This window comes from Excalfactoria chinensis, chromosome 5 (assembly GCF_039878825.1).
Source record: "Excalfactoria chinensis isolate bCotChi1 chromosome 5, bCotChi1.hap2, whole genome shotgun sequence".
Lineage (NCBI taxonomy): Eukaryota > Metazoa > Chordata > Aves > Galliformes > Phasianidae > Excalfactoria > Excalfactoria chinensis.
This window is the reverse complement of record NC_092829.1, coordinates 24,231,013-24,254,465: the sequence shown is the minus strand read 5'-3', so window position 1 is coordinate 24,254,465 and position 23,453 is coordinate 24,231,013. Positions and strand designations below refer to the sequence as shown.

The 23,453-nt window shown below is 37.4% G+C and overlaps 1 protein-coding gene across 2 annotated transcripts in view; it reads right to left on the bottom strand.

Annotated features, from left to right (window-relative positions):
• Positions 1-8,235: 8,235 nt before the first annotated feature.
• Positions 8,236-23,453, bottom strand: part of HEATR5A (HEAT repeat containing 5A) — a 55,749-nt gene continuing 40,531 nt past the window's right edge. For both annotated transcript variants that reach the window (XM_072337008.1, XM_072337009.1), the window contains exons 25-38: positions 22,526-22,705; positions 21,451-21,690; positions 20,645-20,826; positions 19,239-19,307; positions 18,654-18,833; positions 17,274-17,508; positions 16,584-16,832; positions 14,425-14,552; positions 14,084-14,231; positions 13,148-13,420; positions 11,851-12,075; positions 10,831-10,982; positions 10,176-10,389; positions 8,236-9,890 (exon numbers count right to left, since the gene is read on the bottom strand). In XM_072337008.1, coding sequence (XP_072193109.1) covers positions 9,589-9,890; positions 10,176-10,389; positions 10,831-10,982; positions 11,851-12,075; positions 13,148-13,420; positions 14,084-14,231; positions 14,425-14,552; positions 16,584-16,832; positions 17,274-17,508; positions 18,654-18,833; positions 19,239-19,307; positions 20,645-20,826; positions 21,451-21,690; positions 22,526-22,705 — 2,777 coding nt within the window. In that variant the 3' untranslated portion in view covers positions 8,236-9,588. The remainder of the gene's footprint in view (positions 9,891-10,175; positions 10,390-10,830; positions 10,983-11,850; positions 12,076-13,147; positions 13,421-14,083; positions 14,232-14,424; positions 14,553-16,583; positions 16,833-17,273; positions 17,509-18,653; positions 18,834-19,238; positions 19,308-20,644; positions 20,827-21,450; positions 21,691-22,525; positions 22,706-23,453) is intronic.

Sequence of the window (23,453 nt, the reverse complement as noted above, 5' to 3'; positions counted from 1 at the left end):
TCTGAGCCTGCAACAAAGCAAGAATGTTTTCTTCCCTGTTTCTTCATATAATGCTAGCCTTAAAAACAGCAGACAAAATTATTTGTAAAGAGATACAGTTCTACTGAAATCAATATGGTCTCAGCTGTTTGGGCCAACTCAATTGTTAGAAATATTTGTCTGCCTAATTTTTGCTGTAGTTTCTCATGTATATAATTATAGCTGCTTAACTACAATGATTAGTCTATGTCCCAGTCACTGCTCTGACCCTGATGGGAGGACTAGTAGCCCAGGGCTGCTGAATCTTGTGCTACCAATTCCCAGGTATTCACTAGTGGAGAATCTACGTCATCGGTAGGAATTTTTATTATCAAAATGATGGAAAGGCCACTACTGAAGTTTAAGCCTTCCTGCACACGTATGAGAAAAGATGTATCCACCCAGAGTTCTGTAAACATAAAATTCAGAGGTGTTAAAAGTAGATCTGAGAGTAACACAGTTCACTCTTATAAACTGCTTAGTAGTTTAACACTGAAGTCCCAGATCTCCACTTCCACGTGTTTGTACTCTCCCAACTATACTGAACTAACTTTTCATTGTGCAAAGAATGCCAAGAGGGATGAAGAACTTAATCTGCACCTGCAGTCGAATGGAGGGTAGATATAAACCAGTTTGCATTTCACGGCCCAGGGATGATTCACCAAGACACTGAGGATATACCCAGAGGGAAAGATTCACTACCTGTGCTGGAAAGAAGGGGAGCAGAGCTAGGAAGAAACTAGCATTTCCAGTTTACACCAAGTCAGAGCTTCCTTCCATTTGGGAATCTGAGATAACAAATCAAAGCCAGAATCCAGCCTAGTCTCACAGGCAGGGCTGATGCCTCTACCAAGTAAGACTGCCCAACTTGTAGCATTAGTAGTAATTCTACGGGAAAGCAATAAGAAACGTTTTCAAAAAACTGATGATGTGCTGCAGAGGTCATATGCAAATATACTTGCTGTTTGCCTCATGCAGGTAGTCTCAGGAAGCGGTCTTAAGACAGATATTTAGAGGTAAAGTAAATCATTTTCTCCATCACAATACTGTACACTACAAATATAAGAAATACAAGATGAAATCAGTGGATGTTTTTACATGTAACTGAGTGCAGAAGTTAGCCCATAAGCATACTTGAAAGTCAGGCAAGGAAGATGAGACTTATGTATCCAGCATTAGGCAATTCATGTATACTTCAGCAAGAACTATGCTATAGCAACAGGTTATCATGTTTTAAATAATAAAGATGATAATGACAGACTTCAAGATTGGAGCCCCGTCTGCTTTTCCTCTCTACCATGATTAACAGCAATAGTAAGAAACAGGATCCTCAGACTGATACCTCCACGTCTTCTAGAGTGGTTAGAAGATGCAAGCATCAAAACATTCATAACTATTTAGTGATACACAACTTTTCTATAAATGGAACATCTGACTCTTTACTGTCTCCTAGTAGTAATCTGTATCCACTGCAGGGTTATTTGCAGGACAACAGTCCCTGCAACCTTGATCTAGTTCTATACAGGCCCACAAAGCTGTCACTTTGCTGCTAAGTTAGACCTTTTCAGCTAGGGGTGCTAGTTGGGAATTGGACAATGGCACAGCAATATTCAGTCTTCACAGAAAGCTTCTTCTAATACCTCCATCATTGGTTTGTATTTCTCCTCTCATCCAAAAAGGGAGGCTTGCACACTTATCTGTGCTTCTGAAAATCAGTTCCTCTCCCAGGCCCCACTTTGTGTAGACTAACAGTTTAAATTTCTTCAGAAGAGGGGAGCAGGAACAAGTCACACTTAAGGACTAGAGATATTTACCTTCTCTTCCCTGCCCTCAAGGAACTGAGGTGCTGCCAGCAATTAGAGATAGTTGGCAGTTCCCCAGGGATTACAATGAGCAGGAACCAGTAAGTGCACTCTGTTCTCATCTACCTGCCCTAGAAAAGCTCACTTGCCACTGAACAATAGCAAGCACTTCACAGTTCTCTTTGAATTCTTTCTGATCTCTGAAAATCATCCAAAACACAAAGAGTAACTACTGTTCCAGGTTAAAATCCTAATCTAGGAACTGTGGCAAAATTTTGCAACTCGTGTAACTCCTCATAAATAGTTTCAAAATCTTTTAGTGAAAACATAAAGGCTGTGCCTTTGGATGTTGTAACCAATGCTCAGAAGACAATGAAAACAAGACTTGAGTGTCTGCTGAGGCAGTTGGTTACTTACATAATTTTCAAACTTCTCTTCCTGCTTTGCATACTACTTAATCATTTTCATATTTCTGGGGAAGTGGCACAGCTTTCTGATTAAGCTTCTGTCTGGATTCTGGCTGTTTTTATAGCTTGCTTAGAGACCACAGAGAATATGATCACCTTACAGCAGCTTGCATATGTTGTCAACAGGTATAGATTCTCAGTATTACATGTAAGTGAGTTTCCATTACTTCTTATAATAATGTCATTAAGTTGCCTCATCCTGTGCTGCACAGAACAAAGTGTTTTGCTTTGATTTACAAGACTCACCGACAGTCTCTTTATTTCCTGATTATGAATAATAGACACAGCAAAACAGAATGAGCACAGGTAACACATAATAACATTATAGAAATGTCACAGATCTGAGTAGTTTCATATGTAAAGTACATAGGATTACAGTCAGCTATGAAGCTGTGAAATAGAGTAGGCTCATAAACACTGGGATTATGGGATTTTAATGTGGCTCATCACATCCTAGGTGAGTACCTTCATCAGAAATGTGATTCATTAAAAAAGAATAAAATAACTATCAGGTGAAATTAAACAGTCATTTTAATATGAGATCACAAACAGCTTTGTGTCATCTTAAATCTGTAGGGTAATCTAGCTCTACAGGAACACTCACCTGTTTTGGTACAGTGGGAAACTAGAATATGTTGGACTGATTGTCAGATTCCAGGTGATTGCCTGCTTGACGGTCCTTCCTGAGAGTTTGTGTCCTTTTGTGAGAATAAGTAGGAGAGTTTCTGATTTTCTGTTACATCAGCAGGTGGGTGGCATGTATCTCACACAGGCCATTTTGAAGCAATGACTCTACCAAGTGACTGATTTAATTACTATTTTCTTTCTCTTACTGCATGTGCCTTAGTAGCGTCTGTTGTTCCTTTGTTCTGCTTCACCCTTCCTTCCTCTCTGTCCTGTTCTTAACCTTCAACATTCATTTGTTTTGAAAAAGAATCCCTCAAGAATATTGTTGCTTACTTTGCAAACTTTGTAATGGTGCCTTTGCTGCTGCTTTTCCCAGTGGCCTGCCTCATCTTCACAGGAGCCTGTCTTGCTTCCCTTGTCTGGGCCATGTTGTCCTCCAGCACTTCTCCTGAGCAGAAGTCATTGACTGAGTCACAGCTGGGTGTTGGCTGGCTGAAGGTAAGGAACATAACCAGTAATGATCTCTAGCAGTGAGTTATATGTAGTTCTGAGATATTAGGTTGAACAGAAACTGGATTTTAAATGCTTGCTTGTCTTGTGCAGTTCTTGCACTTACCAGAGATACATAGATAAGAAAAACATTTAAAAGATTCACCCATTTTGGGGGAGTTGTTTGTAGGCTAGGTACAGCTTTACAAACATACACAGTCAGGGGAGAATTCCTTGCTTTTAATATTGTTGTTATATCCTGAAGGAGAAAATAATGGCATTGAAGTATCCCAGCTTGGATCCTGACCACCAGCTGTGAAGTTGATTCAGCCAATACGTACTGCAGCCTAGAACAAGCAGTTTCTAAAGGCAGCAGCAGACAGATCGGGCTCGTGTCTCTCACTTACATGTCAAAGACACTGTAGGTTTTTCACAAATTTATATAATGGAAAAATTCTCACATAACTACACAAAGGTGGTCTGTGATACACGGAAGTGTTGCAGCCATGCTCTTCAGTTTGTACTTGGCAGGCTAGGTAAGTTCCTATTCTCTATTCACTTTCTCACTCACAGAAGCTTTGCAGTAACAGTCCCCCCATCTTCCATGTCTGCTTCAGTAGTCACTCTGCTCTATAGTTACTAGGTAACTTCTGTCTTGATCAGAGAAGCTTCAGGAGTGTTTTTGAATCAACACTTCTTATCCTGAATCACTTAACTTCATGGATCCGAATGTTGTTGCAAGTACACAAAACTGGGCAGGACTCTTGAGCAAATAAATACACATGGAATGACAGGGCTTCAACAAACACTGCTCTGGAGGATATAATGGAGAGAGAGATGTTTGCATTATAGTGAAGACCGCTTTGAAGGCAAGCTCAGGTCTATGCATCTGTTGATCTTATCTCACAAATTCTAGTTGCATTTGACTACCAAGTCTTGGCATGGCTGCAGGCGTTCGCTGAGCACCATTCCTGCAACTTGTGTTCATGAGCTGTGGGAGTGTTGCAGTGTAATTGTGATCCCAGACCAGGCAACTGTTGTGAGCAGGTACTTAAACCTTCTGGAAAGGCTGGTTTCAGTTGTGCACTTGGAAAGAAGAGTTTTAACTCATACCTTCCCCAGGTTCAGCTGCCTTCAGCTGTAGAAGACTGCTTTGGTCTCTCCTACCACACCTATTGATTATCTTTCTTCTTTGCACCTACAAAGAGTATGTGCATGGCCTGCCATCTCTCCAAGGTGACATGGAAAAATCAGGATAGAAGCCTCTGGCATGCTGAGGTCCATGTGTATCCTTACTGTGTATTTTAGAGGGGTCCTAGAACAAAATACCACTTATGGCTAACGATCACACATTTGTCTTTGTATCTGTTTCCAACCAGCTTGAAAATTCTTGTTATTCCCAGGTTTGTTGGCCTCACAGTGGAGAAAGAACACAGAATAAAAGGAGTCAGCATAGCTTCCCACCACCCACAGTACTGTAGTACCCATAGTAGTACTGTGTACCCACAGTAGTACTGTAGTACCCACAGTAGTACTGTTTAGGCGATTATGCCTCAGGCAGAACTGATCACAGTACCAATGAAATCAAAATAGAGTTGACTGTTTTAGAATGATGGCTGCAGTGGTAAACAAAAACTGGGCAAATGCGTCTGTTGCTGCAAGTAAGTAGTGAGCTGTAGCTAGACTGTTTTGTCTCAGGTTCAATATGAAAAACCATTTTCTCTTACCTCTGTTCATCTTCCCAATTGGGCTTTCCTGTGCCCAATTGTTCACTTACTGCACAAACAGGAATATGCATATGGAGAACATCCTCTACTATGTCTGGTACTCATCATTGTGATTTGTTTCCTTCTGTGAGTGCTGCCATTCACTATGCAGCTAGAATGCAGATGCAGAGGACAGAGATTCGATGCCACATTCTGCCTTCTGCAGTCTGATTCTGAAGTTCAGATGACTGGCACTACAGAAATGAGAATAAGACGACAGATCAAAAATTATATTCAGCAACAGAGTAAGTGAATTTGGGTTAATCTACTATAGATCTCTTACAGAGATTTGGAAGCCGGCTTTTGTTTTTGCTTGTTTCTCAGAAACACTGTTCAGCCCTACTTTTGCTGTATTTAGATATCGCTTCCCCTTATGCAACAAACCTTTTATTCTCTGGAAAATGCAGAGGATATTAAAAATAATAACAATAATTAAAAAATCTATGACTGTACACATAAACCACCACGAAACTTTGGTGGCATAGCACTGGCATTTAAGGATTCCTTGCAGAGATGACATAAGGTATTTTTTATTCTATTCCACATAATCTACTATCAGTATTATACATCTAAAAATATCTAAGGGACAGATGAAGCATGTAATAGTTAATCAGATGTGCTTTTCATGTCTTTGAAACTATACACTGCTGTCATTAATAGCTGGAGCAGCATATGTGAAAATGAGCTGCTTGTTAAATACTTAGTTAACTGGCGTCCTGTGTGACATTGTCAGCAACAGCTCAGAACGTTGCTAAGCATAGAGGAGTATAGACAAATCTTAGTACATCTTTTATTGGCTATTTTTAATGATCCAAGGTTGTAACTTAACATAAATATCATTATTACTCTATACTGAGAGAAAATTTACTTGGAAAAGTGTGGTCAGGCCACATGGGTTACCTATGCAGAAAGCAGTATCTGGCAATGCACGCGGGATCACAGCTTCTGGGAGGAGCCGAGCAACACCACATTCAATTCATAAAGGTGCAACACTTCTGGGTTCTTTGATACCGCAATGCAGAAAAGAATAAGCTGCCTTGCTATATGTTCTTCTATTTAAAGACCGAACAAAGGATGTTCATATTCTAAGGATTTTCCCCTTTTACTGTGTTGCCTTGCTTGGAATTGCATTGGCCAAGTTTTCCAATGAAAGCAAACATGAGCAGTTTATTAGTAGTTTGAAAGGGGTACAGACTGGTCTAGATCACTGTTGGTTAAGAAGCAGTATGCAATTGCAGAAACAAGCTTTTGCCTAATGACCCGCTAATAAAATGGAATTACACTGCAGGAAGCCAAAGCCAAAAAGGGTTGCACCTAGCAGAGAGATTAAGGATGAAGCTTTAGAAGATGCTGTATCAAGGAACCCCACAGGCTGAACACAGCAAATCAGATACTGAGCAATGCTGGGCTAAACAAGCCCCTTAGAAATGCTGCCTGTTTCACTGGATTGCCACAGACATGTATCAAACTGAACACAACCACATCCCAACTGTGCAATGCCTTTACATGGTTATGACTAATTCCATTTTGTTGCAGGCAACAGAAAGCTGTTTGCAAATAATTACTGCATACCACATACATTCTGTAATGTAATATTTATGTATACTCAATGTTGGGCATAAGCAGAACCTCTTGTTACACAAAAACATTTGACTTTGAAGGAACAGTGGATACATACAAAATGAACATGCGTGCAGGCACAGCCTTCACTGCACAGAATAATAACTGGATGGAAGTTTACTGGCGCTTATAGAAAGATGGCAAAAAAAAAGAAATTATGTTTGTCTCTCTAAACATCAGAACTTGAGAGCCAAGCAATGCTTAGAAGAGTAGAGTAGAATTAAAGCCAAAACTACTCTGTGGTCTTTCTTACCTTTTCAGGGAAAAAAAAAAGAAAAAAGAAAAAAAAATAGGTACTTAGTAAATCGACAAGACTGCATCAAAGATATCTGATATCCAACTGAAACAGGATTCTAACATTCATTAATAAAATCTTAAGTAAATTTATTCATGTGAGCACTCACCTTGTTATTTTAAGTGCACATAATAAAGCACAGCCCATGGGAGAGGTATTTTTACTATTTATGTGGATATCTGCACGGATTAAACCCCATGCATATAATCCTATTTTGCAGATTATAGAAAAGCACTGATAACGTTAACAAATAGCAGCAGTTCTCTTCAATGAATCGTGCTTTTGTTTCTGTATTCACAGTATGTAGATATGTTCAAAATAGAGCTTTGCCACATGTGGTTACACGACTTGACTAAGAAACATCACAATTATGGCTCTTGGCAGTCTGACTAAAAAAACAGCTCCTGCAGTGAGATTCCCTAAGAAATCCAGGAGAAAGCTCTTCTGGTTTTTAGAAGCGTAGCTTAGTGCTCTTGCAACTTGTACGTGCTTCTTAAAAGCAAAGAAAGATTTTATCACATTAATGATAATAAAAAATTAGTGTAAGAAAAAAAGGTGGCTGCTGTTATTACACAACACAACTCAAAAAAGTAACCACGTACAGCTATTGTAGCAGGTAACATTCTCAGCAATACACTTGGCCACTTGAGTTGTTTAAGTCTCAAGTCTGTGATTTTTCCCAGAAGAGGTCAGGAGAAAAACAAACACACAAAAAAACTGCACCAAGTCAGGTGTGAAGGGAAAGAAGTGACTGAAGGGATCGAGATCAATAACTGACAAACTTCACATACTTCCCTTTTGATACAGCCAGTGCAAACTACAGATTTGACTGCAGTGAAGATGTGGAACAAAGAATCTGGTTCTTCAGGAAAAATGGAGGGCATCTCAGCCATCTTCTCAAAGATCACCTATGCCAGCATTTGGCACAGAATAGGTACATGTATATATAATGCATATCTCCCCAATCCCCCTTACTTACCATTGTGCTGTGCAGAACAGAGGAAGGCCTGCCATGTGGTCACAGACTTTGGTGTGTCTGGCCATGACCTGTCTTTCTAGTTTCCACTCAGCAGCATACAAACATTTCTTTCTGTTATGGAAGTCCTTAGAGTTCCTCCTCTGCTACTGGGTAAAATGACTAAGACAAATCTCAAGTGAAGAAAATTAGCTTTATTTATGTAAATTAGAAAACTGAATTGTTAGAACTTTGGTCAAATGGTTAATTCTGTACAATTTACAATTATAGTTATATACAAAACTTTTAATAAAATACAGTACATCACACTTTTCCTGAGTCACAGTGTGTTTCTCAGTTCCCTCTCTTTTTTATTTTAATCTTTTTTAAGTAATTAGAACCAAGAAGGAAATTCTATCCTCAGTTTCATAGTGTTTGGTTTAGACAATACTGGTATTAAGAAAAAAAGAATCAATACTATACGTAGAAAATACTTTATAGCCGTTGCAATTTTTAATAGTTATTTTTCTATATTAAAATATGTTTCTTAATAAAAATGTTAATTAAATACTTCTTATGAGTTTGTTGTACTTCATTTGACACAAGACAAGCTGACTTCAGGTACATCCACAGCTCTCATTGCAGAGATGCATAGATTTATGTGATGCGTGTATATATTTGATCATTTAAAGATCAGGAAACACACATCCAGGTAGAACAGATGTCTTAATCGAGGCACAGTATATTAAAGTCGCTGTCCTATTATGGACAAAATATTTGAGCTTCAATTGCCTGGCTAATGCAATACAAATTAACACAAGTATACATCCTGAAAAGTGAGACTATGCCAAGCAGCAAGGCACCAAGCCTGCAAATGCTTACAGATGCACAACAGCCCCACAGTGCAAAGCACTACCGAGTCCTCAGTGAAGAAGCACTGTAAAGCTGTATTTAACAGCATTTGTTAAACATTGGCCTGCTCAAGAAGTTATTAAGATTACAAATATTAATGATGTTATCTTTACTGATTTTTTATTTTTTTTTGAGATCAAAGATAATTTATTGTAAGGCTTACAAGGATATTTAATCTGCTTACTTAATAATTCAGTGCGTTAAATTAGTAATAAAGATACGTTACCACCTGCAAGTAAATTTATATCCCAGTAGCATCCAAAAAATGATTTGGGTAATTTATTTTTGACAAACATTGATTTAAAACAAAATTAATTTTACTTTCTGGCTAATCGTGGGCTGCTCCTAAATATATCTATCTTAAACTTCACTAAAGACTTTTAATATAGGCATGTGCATTTCTGGTACTTTAATTCAAAAATGAGGGTTAGAATCTTTCTGAGGGTCCTATTCATATTGTTCAGAGAAATCTGCTAAACTAACAGGCAGCCATCTAGAGTTTCATTTTCTCTTAAAAGATTTCTATAATTTTTCAACGCAAACTGGAAAACATATGAGAGCAACTCACAGATATCCTCTGATTGGAAATTATGAAGAGTATTTTTTGCTGTTGATATCAAAGTGCAATAATGAGACTTCAAAGAAAGTTGGTCTTCAGCTGAATGCTCGAACTTTTCCCAGGATTCTTTGCAAGTTTAGCAGTCTTCACTTTGATGCTTTCTTGATTGCCTTTTACAGCTGACTCAAGCCTGGCTTTCATAGTTGGAGAGGAAGCCATTAATTTCTTAAAAACCGCTGAGTACTGTGGACCAATTTGCATCAGATTTTGCAAAGCAAATTCATGCAGATTTTTTGCTGTGTTTGTAGCAGAACTCAGGGCATTTTCATCCAAAAGAAAGGAAATAAGGATAGGAAGAAGGCAGGTCACCAGATGAGCACCTGTAAGCATTGAAAACAGGACTTGAAACATACACTTTGTAAAAACAACTTCACATTGCAAACAGAAGCATTTCTCTGTCATGAACCAAGCTAACATTAACACAAACTGTAAAGCAGCTAATATTATTTGAACTGTATATTAGAAAGAACCAACATTCTAACAATTCTTTTAGCAATTATTGTTGAAGAGTCGATTCCCGGAGATCCTTTCGTTCTAATTTAATACCTGTGACAGCTTTAAGCATGTGTAATGTGTTTTGGGTACAAATAATGGAAGCAACTTACGGTGCTCTTCCTCAGCAGCAGCTGTAAGAGCTGTTACCACCTTGATTCCTTCCTGAACAACCTGAAGTTCTGCAGCATTTTCAGGCTTTGATTTTTCTGTTTCCTGCAATTTCTCCACGATGGATGATACTAGAGAGTGAATATAAGGATATGACACAGTTTTGTTTGGATGCTGAAAGATGGAGTGCAGCAGCTGGTAGCATTTAGACTGTACCTAAAGGGAAAATAATAGTCACAGTTACAAAGCGTTATACCTTGAAATACAAGCCGGAGCATTTTAAAACTCACAGTTTGTCAGATAAATTTCAGGGAGGGAGAAAAATCCACCTCACAGTGTGAAAATAAATCAGTTTTTAGGGTGCTAACAAATAGTGGTTCACAGAAGCACTACAACTTGTAATCAAATCAATAACAACAACTGGATCACACATCCTCTTTTTTTTTTCCACTGAATCCTTCATCTCCCCAGACTCTTTAGTTAAGGAGAAGATATTCTTTTTGTTTAAAGATTATGTGTTAGCACTGTGTCACTGCCAGTGTGTGGACTGCGTAGGACAGGATTAACTGTAGTCAAAGCACAAAGCAACTGAACAGGAAATAAGCTAAAATACCTTTAATATGCTACTGATATTCTTACAATTTCACTAGTACTTACAACAGGATCTTTTGATTCAAGTGTTACTTTGAACTTCTCAATACAACGCTTTTGAAGGCACTCTATGGTAGTAACTTCTGGACTGGTGGACATAATAAATACTGTGATAGCAGTAAGCAGGCTCACTTCATCGAGTTCTCGGAGAAGACCATCTGTTATCAATAAAGCAAATGGCCTATTAGATTTGCAGTGGGAAGTAATTCTATGAATTCAGACTGTACAGAGAAGTGAAATAGAAATATCTTGGTCTCTCTAGGAATCTCTTTTTTGAAATACAACACACTCTGAGGCACTGCTATGGTTTTGTACTGTTACAAAAGTCAAGGTCACAATAAGAATTCAGGAGTGGTGACTCACGTACTTAGAAGTACCAACACGCTCCTATTCCATTTTTCCTTTGTAGGCAGTGTAATAAGCATCTTTGAAAAGCTAGGATGACATGTAGGAATACAGCAACCTATTTTGACAATTATGGAAAACTTGCATTAAAAACATACATCCTTTTTGCTGTGGCTGAGGCTTTTGCTCAAATAAATTATTAACAGCACTATTAACAAAAGTTCCAATAAGAGCTACAGCCTTGAGATTAAACAGAAGGAATGACAAAAGCCAAAAGTTCAAAATGGGTGAGCTAAAGAAACAGCATACAGAACACTAACATGAGAACAAAGAGGTATTTTTCTTAAACTCTTGTTTTAATTCACTTTGCTACCAATACAGACACTACTTTTTGCACAGAAATCACGTGTAGTACAACTGTCTTTTATGCTCATTTTAACACTGAAGTTACAACTCCCATTTATTCCATCACATGATGTAACTACATTGTGGCATTGTGTAATACAGGTATAAGCCTGCAGTTCCACATTTATCCTTTACAGACTGTGACTTCTCATGTTAACTGTAGAGACAGGATGGCACTGTAGTTTCAGCAGTAATTACCTGCGGGAGAATTAATTGGCTACTTAATTAGACAAGACATGCATAAATTCGGTCTAAATAAAATGAACTTGTCCTTACCTTGATCCCAACAGTCGAGTACAGTGACCAAAGCACTGCGCAGAAGATCTGTCCACGCTGTCCGACTCTTCTCTGCTCGAGCCATTGGTGAAGACAAAAGTCCTTTAAGAGCTTGTAGAGATGCAGCAACTGGCAAAGGTAGCTGGCCATCTTGCTCTTTGAGTGCAGTTTCTTTAAGTACACCAATAATTAGGTACAAAATGGTAGGAAGAACTGAAACACTTCCTGTAAAACAATGCATATTAATTGTAGTGAAATGAAAAGTTCAGGGAGGTTTGATTTAAAAAGACACATAATGGACTACAAATGGAAAAAAGAAATCATATTGTACCCTACAACAATAGCAAGAACTATTAACTATTCCATCTGGAGTACACTAGCCCCTGTAACAAATTCTGTAATAGAGCACAAATTTAGGAAAAAAAGAAGAAATCTACAGAGCTGGTAAAGGCAATAGTTTGCGTGGTGAATAACATGGATACCTAAGGTGTGAAAGGAAGAGAGTGACAGAAATGGGTTACCTGCATGCTGTAGCAGAACTGTAAGACCATCTATATCAATACAATATTATTGGGGGAAAAAAAGCACCTCCTCTTAAAAATTGGTGTACATTCAAAACGAATGATGGGGTAAAAGTCAATTAATTTGAAGAACCAACCAGAACTACTTAAGAGAAGGTTGTTAATGTTCATATGATAGCTTTAAATGAAATTTAACATGATATGTTTGCCTTTTAAATTTAACTTATTTTGCGCTAAGGTAAGTTTAGGTTGGACATTAGGAAACACTTCGTTACAGAGAGGGTAGTTAAACACTGGAATAGGCTCCTCGGGGAGGTGGCTGAGTCACCACCCTTGGATGTGCTTAAGAGCTGTTTGGATGTGGTGCTCAGAGATATGATTTAGCAGAGGGTTGTTAGAGTTGGGGTACTATGGTTAGGCTGCGGTTGGACTTGATGATCTTTGAGGTCTTTTCCAACCTGAGTAATTCTATGATTCTGTTCCAGAACATACAAGTAGGATAGAAGCATGCATCTACTGTACACTCCTCTACAAAAGAAATCTATTAATTGCACTGCAACAACACAGGATAAAAAGAACAAAGGCTCTTTCAATTGCTTTGGTAGCTTCTGTTATCTGGCAGTCAGAAAAGAAAAATTAGAACAGGAAATTGTCACAAGCAAATAATGAACCTTGCTGCCAGATTTATCCAGCTGAGAGAAGTAGGTAGTAACCAGGCTGCTCAGAAGAGCCCAATAATCTTTCATTTAATCGTTCCTTGTGATTAAATAGCATACCTTCAGGAGAGCAGATTGAAGGAACATCAGAAAGAATAAGTAATGCTGCTGATACCAGCCTACTTCCATCTTCTGATAGTAACAGATGTTTTCCTGATTGAACTGCAGGGCTACAAGTTAATTTAGGGTTGAGCTGGGGAAGCTGTCTGACAAGAATACAAACACACAACTCCAGTGTTGCAAAGACCAAGGACTTCCCAGGCACCAGTCCTCCTGTATCTTTGCCTTCTCCAAACTCAGGTAATGTTTCCTTTTCTGCAGCACCATCATCAACTACAACAGAAATGAAAAACATGGCAGAAATACGTAGACTGTATCTTGTTTCCAAAAAGTTTACATTTTAAGACTGTTTCATCATCAAATGACAATCTTGACTTGTATGCATGTGCGTGGAGATGTATTCCAGCTTCTACTGGCAAACATCCATCTTTCTGAATAAGCAATATGTGCTTTGATTGTGGAAAGGCAAAAGTGGATGCAATAGATTTAGACTTCAAACATGCTGAGATACCGTGCCAGCATGATGTTATTTTGTTGTTTTTCTCATTAACTTTAGAAAGCTATCATCAGAGAAACTAGTGGAGTCCAGCTTGTAACAGCTGTGTGTGCAGAGTCTCTATTCCTCTAATGCAATTGATCCCCTTTTCTCCATGAATTCTTCCTCCCTGTCACCACACAAGGTTATCCCAACCGCAGTCTGCAGTTTCTCCAATTTTTCTCCTCAGTTCATGCTTCTAGTCCAAAAGCATCTGCTATCGTGCCTCTCTGATTTCTGAAGTCGGGTAACTGGGCTGACTTAAGTAAACCAGGATTAGTCACTGTGAAGGACTTCAATTAAGATGCATATTGGAATACCAACTCCAAGAATCCTACTTTCCAAGAAAGAATGGCCATATCCTCAAGAATATATATTCAGCATCTTGTGCCCTACTGTACCTTCTGCACTTCTCCGCTTTTCCTTCACATGCTCCTGAGCTGCAAAAAGAATCAGACGAACAACTTCAAGAGCAGCAAGCTGAATATCAGGTGATTCTCTTGTCAGTATCAGTCGATGTAAAACATTCAGCAGCTCTACAGCCAACTCCTATAGTAAGAAAAATGCTTAATGTATACCCACTTTGATGCAGAAAGTTTAGAAACAGACACTCTTTACCAAATGGTTAATAACAATTAGAGTGAAGTCTTCGGTAAGGATGTCATGCTCAAAATTAGCACTTAAGGAACTTCTTGCTAAATCCTTCAAAATTAGGTTGGGATTCTGATCAATAACACCTTACCTGATCACCACCTATTTTAGATCTTGGCCACGGAACATCAAAGAGAGCCTGTAGGGCATGTAAGCAGGCAATAATGTTCTCCATTGCTGCATCTGATCGAGGAGAGCAGAGAAATTCCACACTAATTCCTGGAAGGATCAAATGAAAAAAAAAAAAATCATAAAATTTTAAAAAATAACCTAATAGTATGTTGAGCAGACATACAAACAACATTTACATTTTATACACAGGGGATTCATTTCCCATTGTTATTATTTTGAGGAAAGAACAATTAAAAATAAGTTAGAACTATTTCCAAGTAAAAGCTTTGAGCTCTAGATCTGGTGAACAGGCAGTATCCTGGCTTCAGCTGGGACAGAATTTATTTTTCCTTGATAGTGGCTGGTACACATTTTAGATTTAGGAGGAAAACAGGAAAACAATGTTCATAGCACACCAACGTTTTAGCTGTTGCTGAGGAGTGCTGAACAGAGCCAAGGAGATTTCAGTTTCTCAGATTTTCCTGCTGCCCTGTCAGTGAGGGGACCTGGGGGGCACAATTTGGAGTGAGGGGACAGAACCAGGATAGCTACCCAACCTGACCAAAGAATATTCTATACCACATAGCATCCCATAGAAAGAAAATAAAAATCAAAAACTGAAAAAGCTAGGAAGTGTGCTGGAAAAGCAAATGCTGTTTCAGGACTGGCTAGGCTTTGGTTGGCACGTGTTTGTGCATTACTTGTTTTGTATATTATCATTCCTATGATCTTTATTATTATTCCTTTATTTATTTATTTATTTTCTGCTTTATTATTATTTATTTATTTTAACATCAACCTGCAGGCTCTATTTCGTTATCTTTTATTTTCTCCCCTCTCCAGTTCTCTACCCCATCCCACAGGAGGGAGTGGAGGCAAGTGAGCAATTGACTGTGGTGCTCAGCTAACTGCCAATTTAATTCACAACAAGCAGATAATTCATAATGCATGGATTCATTTATGCAACTAAAAAGAATAACAGAGAAGTTAACAATATTTTATAAACTCCAAGGCTGGGGCTTTTTCTTGTCATCTTACAGAAATGCTGATTGCAACCACCACAGCTGGATCACCAGCTACAAAGAAATTACACAGGCCTAGGCTCACAAATTCCAGACCACATAAAATTGATCACTTCTTTCTGAGGTTTCAGACTCCTCAGATAACATTTTGTGACACTGGAGATAAACTTTATATAAGTTGTGATCCATGTTCTCAACCCAGTTTTACAGCTGTAATTCCAAAATATGTGATGACTTGGGAAACTGATGTCATGATTTTATGATTTTATGATTTTAGTCATTAGTATTTCAAATAATAACACCAGGAAGAGCACTGGGAGTTGAAAAGTTAATGCTCCAGTTTCATGGATTTCTGGGTACATGGTTCTCAGCAGAGAAGAACCACATATCCCCAAAGACTTCCACTGTTCTGTTTCCATTCTCTGTTCAGAGGGGAAGATAAAACTGTTCACAAGTCACAAGACTGCCCTTCTTTTACAACTTGTCTCTGTGGTATGTGCTCCCTAGCCATACTGCCTTCAGCATTATAGTAAGGCCTTGGTTTTGGACACTCTCTCTCCCTCCTTTTATTTGATTTATTAGCTTCAATTCCAATTATATTGTGTCATATTGTGCTATCTTGCATTCCGATATCATACTTAGTAAACTAGTTTTTACTCCCCATAGCTCATTGCTGTTGTTTAGTTTTTAGGCCCAACTCCCTGTCTTTTCCCATTTTTCCCCTTCTGCCTCTCCTGGGGCATGGATCCATCAGTCCCATAAACTGTTGGCAACTGATAAGTGTACGTTTCAAGGTTTGCTGTACTATAGAAAGTGCCTGTGTTGAAGTCTGTTCACAGAGTTTGAACTTTTGTGTTTATGAGTACAGCAGGAAGCACTTGCTTTAGAGCAAGTAGTAGTAGTTAACCATGAGCTAAACATTTGGGAAAACACATTACAATTATGTCACTAGGACTTAAAATTCACTTGACTAGATTTTTCTAAGAGTGATCAAAGTGATCAAAATTCAACAACACAGTGAAGTGTGAATAATAACATATTTTTTGCAAGTAGCTTTATCGATTAAAAATGAACAGCGTTCCTGGTGTTACGGAATCAAGACAGATGATACACTAACCCAAAATAAGATGAAACCTGTCAGTATTCACATCCTCAGGAGATTTCACTGAAGGCCTGGTAGAAGAATCTTGACACATTGTAGTTGGGGTGACAGGTCTAGAGAGATTAGTAACTCCTTCATCTGGATCCGCAACAATGAAACCTGTGTTAGTAAGCCATAATGCTGTAGCATAAAGTATCAGTGCCCAGGAGTTGTAGTAATGAGGTCTGGCATTTTCTATTGTCTCTGCCGTATAGAATGCACCACCTACAAAAAGAAAAATCATGTTTCAAGGATATATTTATTTCCAATTATGATAATTCCTCATTCATTTAAGATTGGGATTCTTCGTATAGAAATATTTACCATATTTTATTACTTTTTTTTTTTTTTTTTTTTTTTTTTCCTTTCAAATGTGGAATACTGAAATTTAGGCTAAAAATGGCAATTTGTTTTGATTTATTTGGATAAAATCCAACAAAATTACCTCTTCCCTCTTTCAACCATAAAGATATCCAACCAACACAGATACTGAACAAACTACTTTCCACATCACTGAAAGCTCTTTTCTCATAAGCAATCTATATTTAAGTACACAAGTATGTGTGTTCCATATACAATGTTATCTTATTGAAATCTAACACAAGTCAGCTAGGACATCAATGATTGCAAGTGAGCTATGAAAATAAAATTTATTCACCTCCTTACCTTCAGCAGGCAGTTGTGATGCATATTCTGAAGGCAAAATTAGGAGGGCGAAGTCCTGAAGTGCAGCAAGCCAGAGTTTGCTCAGTGTTCCAAGATCTGCCTGTACTAAGTCCACGAGACCACTGGTGGAAGATGTTACATCTCTATTGCTTTCTTCTGCAGAGTTTGCAGTTTTCAAGGAGTGACTGTGTGTATCACCTGGATTTTTTTGCTTTTCAATTGCAACTATGTAAACCTGTTTATATAGTTGGAGAAACGTTTACAAACATTAATACTTGGAAAACTACCAAGATGATGACTGCCTGTTGCTCAAGCATGAGATTTCCTAGAATCTCCCTGCTTCAAGTCCAGTAGGTGTGGATTGCCTGGTTACAGGTCACAAAAACTTATCCCCAGTTTCTTTTGTAGTAGTTTTTCATATCTCAAATTCAGTAGAAAGCTGAAGGGTTTACTTTGGAAATTTCTAGTGGCTGTTATGTATAGCTAAGAAGAATCTACACACCTTCACTTTGAAAAGCTGTACTTGACAGAAACATGGAATTTAAATTGATAGTGGCACCTTATATATTCAGTGCTCCTGAATAGACAAAAGAAACCGATCTACTTAAATCTCTCAATGCAAACCTATTTTCAAGACTTTTATTCCCATTTGCTAGCTTTTCTCTGATGGCATCCCTTTTTTGTTAACATCCTTTCTTCAGTATAGACACCAGAAGATGTATATGTTTCTGTAAATTGTCAAATAAATGCCATTTATTGCCTGCTGTCTTCAAAACATGCCTCTGCTTACACAACATCAACCACATGCGATGATATTCAGATGGTTATCCATTCCCTCCATCAGGTTCAACATCAGTGCTTTCTCAGACATCTCTTAGAGGTTATATACAATCTAACCTTGCATTTCCATATATTAAAACAGGCATTCATGTGAGCTGACTTCAAGGCAGCTAGCCAAGGCGGTCCTGAACTGACGCTATTGAAAGAGCTACATGTATGAAATTAAATGGCAAACAAAAAAACTATTTACGACTACCATACCATAACAATTTGTATCACATCAATTTAAAATTAATAGTGAAACATCAGAAGATGTAAGAATCTTCTGATTCTGTGATTCTATGAAATACAGTATATTAATATATACATAATTACACAGCAGTGCCACAGTCAAGCTTACCAAGCATCTCGTTTGTTACATTTATTTTTCAGCTTGGCTGTGGCTGGTGTTTATGTAGTTTAGAGACAGCGAATTATAGCAAAGATCAAATAACTTCTACTTAATGAAGCATGTAAGAAATCTCTGAAACAATTCTGTTTGAATGGTTCAAATTCACGTACCAGAAATCAAGACTACTATTACAGGATTATTACACTAACCTCTGCCCAGGCCTTAAGCACAGCCAGTATCTCCATAGTTGAGGTGCTTTCATTATATTGTTGACTTTGTGCTTCTTTCCCAGCTTGCACTTTGACCAAAGAAGATACAAGCAACTGGTGAACCCTTCGAAGATCATTGAAATCACTTACTACACCACTTGCTATCCAGGCACTGCACACCTAGCATTGTAAAAGTTAGTTAGAAACAAGCCAAACATCACTGGATACTCCTTGTCTGCCATTATTAAAATGATGAAAAACTTTTTTCATTTCTATTGAGATAGAATTATCTCTCAGATAATAACCTGTGTTAAATTGAATTACTGTTCCGCATATGTAAGTAACAAAAGCCAAAAACATTAGGAGGGATGAATTAAATAGCTGAAGTATTAGCTGCTACAAAAGCTTCCCAGAAGACTCAAAAGTGCATTAAAAATCTGGGATGCTGTAACATACAGGTATTTTATGTGTGTTGAGAATTTGAGAGTAGGTGATTTCATGTTTCCCTTTTCTTGCATGATATATCAAGGAAAAAGAAAATTTCAGAGGATCTATTACCTAAGACTTCTGACTTTCAACACTTGCCTGACATGCTTTTGCTGTGACATCAGGAGGAGTTTCTGGAGCAAAGGCAGGCCTAAGTGCTGCTCCAACCTAAAAGGAAATTATATACAACATTTAACATATACGAAACAGCTAAGGAAAGAATAATTTTGCATAGGCTTTGCTGTAATTTTCCTTTATAAAACAGTTTTCCTTTTTCATTTTTCAGGCTTTTTTGGTGAGATTCAAAAGCAAGGAGACAACTGCATTCATACTTTTTGTTTTGCTTACACAGAAAACATAGCTGCCTTTAAAGGGGAACCTCAAAGACGTTTTTCTTTATACAGTCTAAAATTGAAATAGAAACCTCTTCCTTCCTGAGCTCTTAACTTGATGAGTAGCTCTCAAAAGAATAAACAGTGTTCCAAGCCATCAAAGACTTGCAAGACACCTAGTGACATTTCCTTACTAAAAAAAAAGTACAGCTTGAAAGAAATAAACAGCTGAACTTGGTCAACTTCATAAACTGAAGGAAGAAGAGAACATAAACCCCATTTATCTAATAAAGAACACACCAGGTTACAGGGATTTCACCTACTGTCATTGATAAGAGCTGTTTTCTCTAAAGGCCAGTGCAAATTTCACTTGCTGATTTAGATGATAATGGAACATTCAGACTTAGGCCAGATGCTTTTTGGGATGAAATTACAAAGTACAATAGATTATGTAAACTAAGTCAAGTGCAATGGCACCATCCTCACTGATACCATGAGCTCTGCAATGATTTATATACATACAAATATTATATATATATATATATGTAATATATTATATATTATAATATCATAATATAATAATAACTAATTATATATATATATTAGTACTACTATGAATGTTGGTCTCTATAATTCATAAAATAATCTTCAAACTAAACTCTAATATTGAACTCTGAGTAAACTCAAGCTTTCAATTCAGATTTCAGTCATTTTTAGAGTCTCTTACTGGGTGGACTAAGTTCCTACTGAAAAATTTTAGGGATAATGGACTACATGATTTTATGGAAATTCTGAAAAATTTCTGTTTTGAGTTGATGTTAAAAATGAAATATCAATGTGTGCTTTGTCAAAAGTCAAATGATAAATCAAATGAGATTTCTGCAACAAGTCTGCTGAAGACAAGTACACTTGGCTGGTGATGCATCTCAGCATATTACAGGTACAGGAATTATGAGTGTTCATTAGAAGTTTGACAATAAGTGAAAAATGGTTCTTTTTAATTACAGGCAATGACAGTTTTTTAAGATCCTCTAAAACTCAGAATTCATTTAAGGAAATTCTGAACAAGACTTCAGGAAATCACTAATTAAATCTGGATAAATACATTCTCCACTGTTCATCTATTCCTAGTTATTATTATGGAAAACATTAGGCAGTAGCAATGGTGCTTACATTGGCTTGATATTGCTCCAGAATTAGATGACCTGGAAACTCTGGTTCTGGAACAGCTGCAAACTTCCGAACAATAATTTGCAATGTTTGAAGCCCAGAAAGACGAAGTTGATCACTGTGATCTGTGGCAGCCATAAAAGCCATTCGGATCAAGTCAGCTAAATGCAATACTAAAAAGTCATCTGAAAATAGAAACAAAAAACAGTTTCGTAACATTTAAATATAGACATAACTTATCTCATAATATTGCTCCCAACATTTTCCAAATCCATATTTTACATTTTACAGCACATCAAAGTTTAATTTGAGGCATTTTATGCATACAACAACTTGAATACCTCATGCTAGATGATTTAGGCAGCTTTCCTTTTCAGTTTGAACTGAAATACTGTATAAATACCTTTACATATGAGACAGACTTTCTAGTTTGTTTGTTTGATAGGAAAAAACTTCTGAATAAACACAGATAGGTACTGAAAATTGACACTTTTTTCATATTTTCAGGTAGCCAAATTGCATAATTGCAGACTGGTGCCAGCTACCACTTCTAATTGCCAATGTTTATGCAGAAACAACGGCTCCATACGCATTTAACACAGTGCTATAACCAGAAAAATGAATATAAATGCTGCAGTAACATGCCAATATTTTGACTAATTGAAGTTGCTCTACATCTTAATCAATATAGGCTTCTAATCACAGTACAAACTACACATTTATCATGAATCTGATTAAGACACAAAAGGGAACACTTAGTTTAAGCATATTTTGCACACTTTGAAATTCTTGAAGTGCTTCAGACATACCTCTCGAATCACGTTGTTTCCTTTCCTGAGCCAAAGTTATGTCAAAGTGGGCATTTCCTGCATTTTCACACTGGTTTATAATTTTGCAAACACATTCTGCAGCAAAAACTCTGGTGGACCACCGCGGATTACTGAAAGGATGGAACCTCTCTTCACTTTCAGATGTTAATATGGACACATCGTCCACTTTTGCAGTTTCTTCTTCTTGAGTAGTATCTATTGATGCTACTGTATTGAAATCTGTTGTTAAGACATAGGAGAAAAAGTGAAAAATATGGTAATTATTATTATTATTTTTTTTTTACTTCAGCTAAAAACTAAAGAAAAATTTATAAGAGAATCTCTTTAATCTGGTCTCCACCAACTCACTATGAATCCCTTCAATTTCACTGTCTGAAAGTCAATGCTAGAATATAAAATAAAGTGCACCAAAGCTGTCTGCACATCTTTAATACTACCCGCTGGAAAGTAAAATCAATATGGTGAAAGTGAATGAAGAACTGCAGGAAAGAAGTAAAGGAAAAAATATTTTAAAATAAATGAAGCGTATGAAAATACTGCCCTTTCAAATGCAAAGAAGTTTCTCTTCTTTATCACAGATCGAGAGAGAGCAGCAGAGAAAGGGAGGAGAAAAAAAAAACAAAACAAAAACCTTTTCACAGTATTTAGCACTGTAATTAATTCTATCTGCTTGGGATGGTGATTAACAATATGGTGTCTGCCATTCCTACCACCCACAGAATAGATACTACGAGCATTTTTCTTGTAGGTACTTGCCCAGGATTCACAAGCTCAGACATATTGTGCTTCCCTTCCTGTTATGGAGATAACACTAGGACAATGCTAAAACTCTTACAAAAACATGTGAATAGTGGAAAGACAACCAAACTGAAAGAAGTCACATTCTTTCTGAAATAACTGAGTTACCTTTAACTTAACACTAGTCCCTTGACCAGTGTTTCATTATGGAAGATGATGATACACTTCATGAATATTGAAGCACACTTTTTCTTCAGTGACATAATTTTCTGTTGCTGTACTACTGTATTCTGAACTAGAGTCTATGAGTACTTACCAGCTGAGGCAGCAAGAACATCTTTACAAAGCTTCAGCCAAAAAGAGAGTTTCTCAACTGCCATTGAAGTAAGCATATGGCTCAGAGTCTCTTTGATATCCTGGCACAATCTTTGATCCAATTCTTTGTCCAGCAAGCCTAGCAACGCCCCTTCCAGGCCTATTTCTCTGATGTTAATATCTGCAAAGAACAATGTCTGTGAGATTAATGTTGTCCATCCCAAAACTGAGTAATGACCACAGAAAGCCCACTCAAGGTTGCACACAGAGTAGCTTGACAACAAACATTCAGTTATCAAAAAATTTTGAAAGAATAATCTATATCGCTTTATTGCCATGTCCAAGTCATCTGGTACAAAACAAACTTTGAACTTTCACAGATCATAGTACTAATAGTACTAACTTTGTGTCTGAATAGGGAGCTAGGAAATATGGTTTAGGGGTTTTCTGCAGGTATGGTAAAGGGAGGACGGTTGGACTAGATGATCTTATAGGTCCTTTTCAACACTGTGATTCTACGATTCTTATAAAGAAAGTTATCCCAGAGAAAATGGCAAGAGTCCTATTCCAAATTTTGCAGCACTACACTCACTGTAGCATCTGAGCTCCTGAAAAAGAAAGTCTTTAGCTACCTGATTTCATACACTGAACCATAAGGTAATTCTATTTGTAATTTAAAATATTGTCCTAGAGTTAATAGTTATTCTTCAACACAGCTCAAAAATAAAGACTGAGAAATAATCTGTTAAATGATTATTACTGATTTTATTCATGCAACACTACCGAGTTCAAAAATCTGCAATTTTGTTATTATGCATCTTCTGAAAATTTGCAAACCAGTGTGAACTGAAATCCAAAGTGAAATAAATTACCACCACTATATTCTCATAGCAGGGCATGAAAAGGTGATCACTTTCCGACCTTTTAGC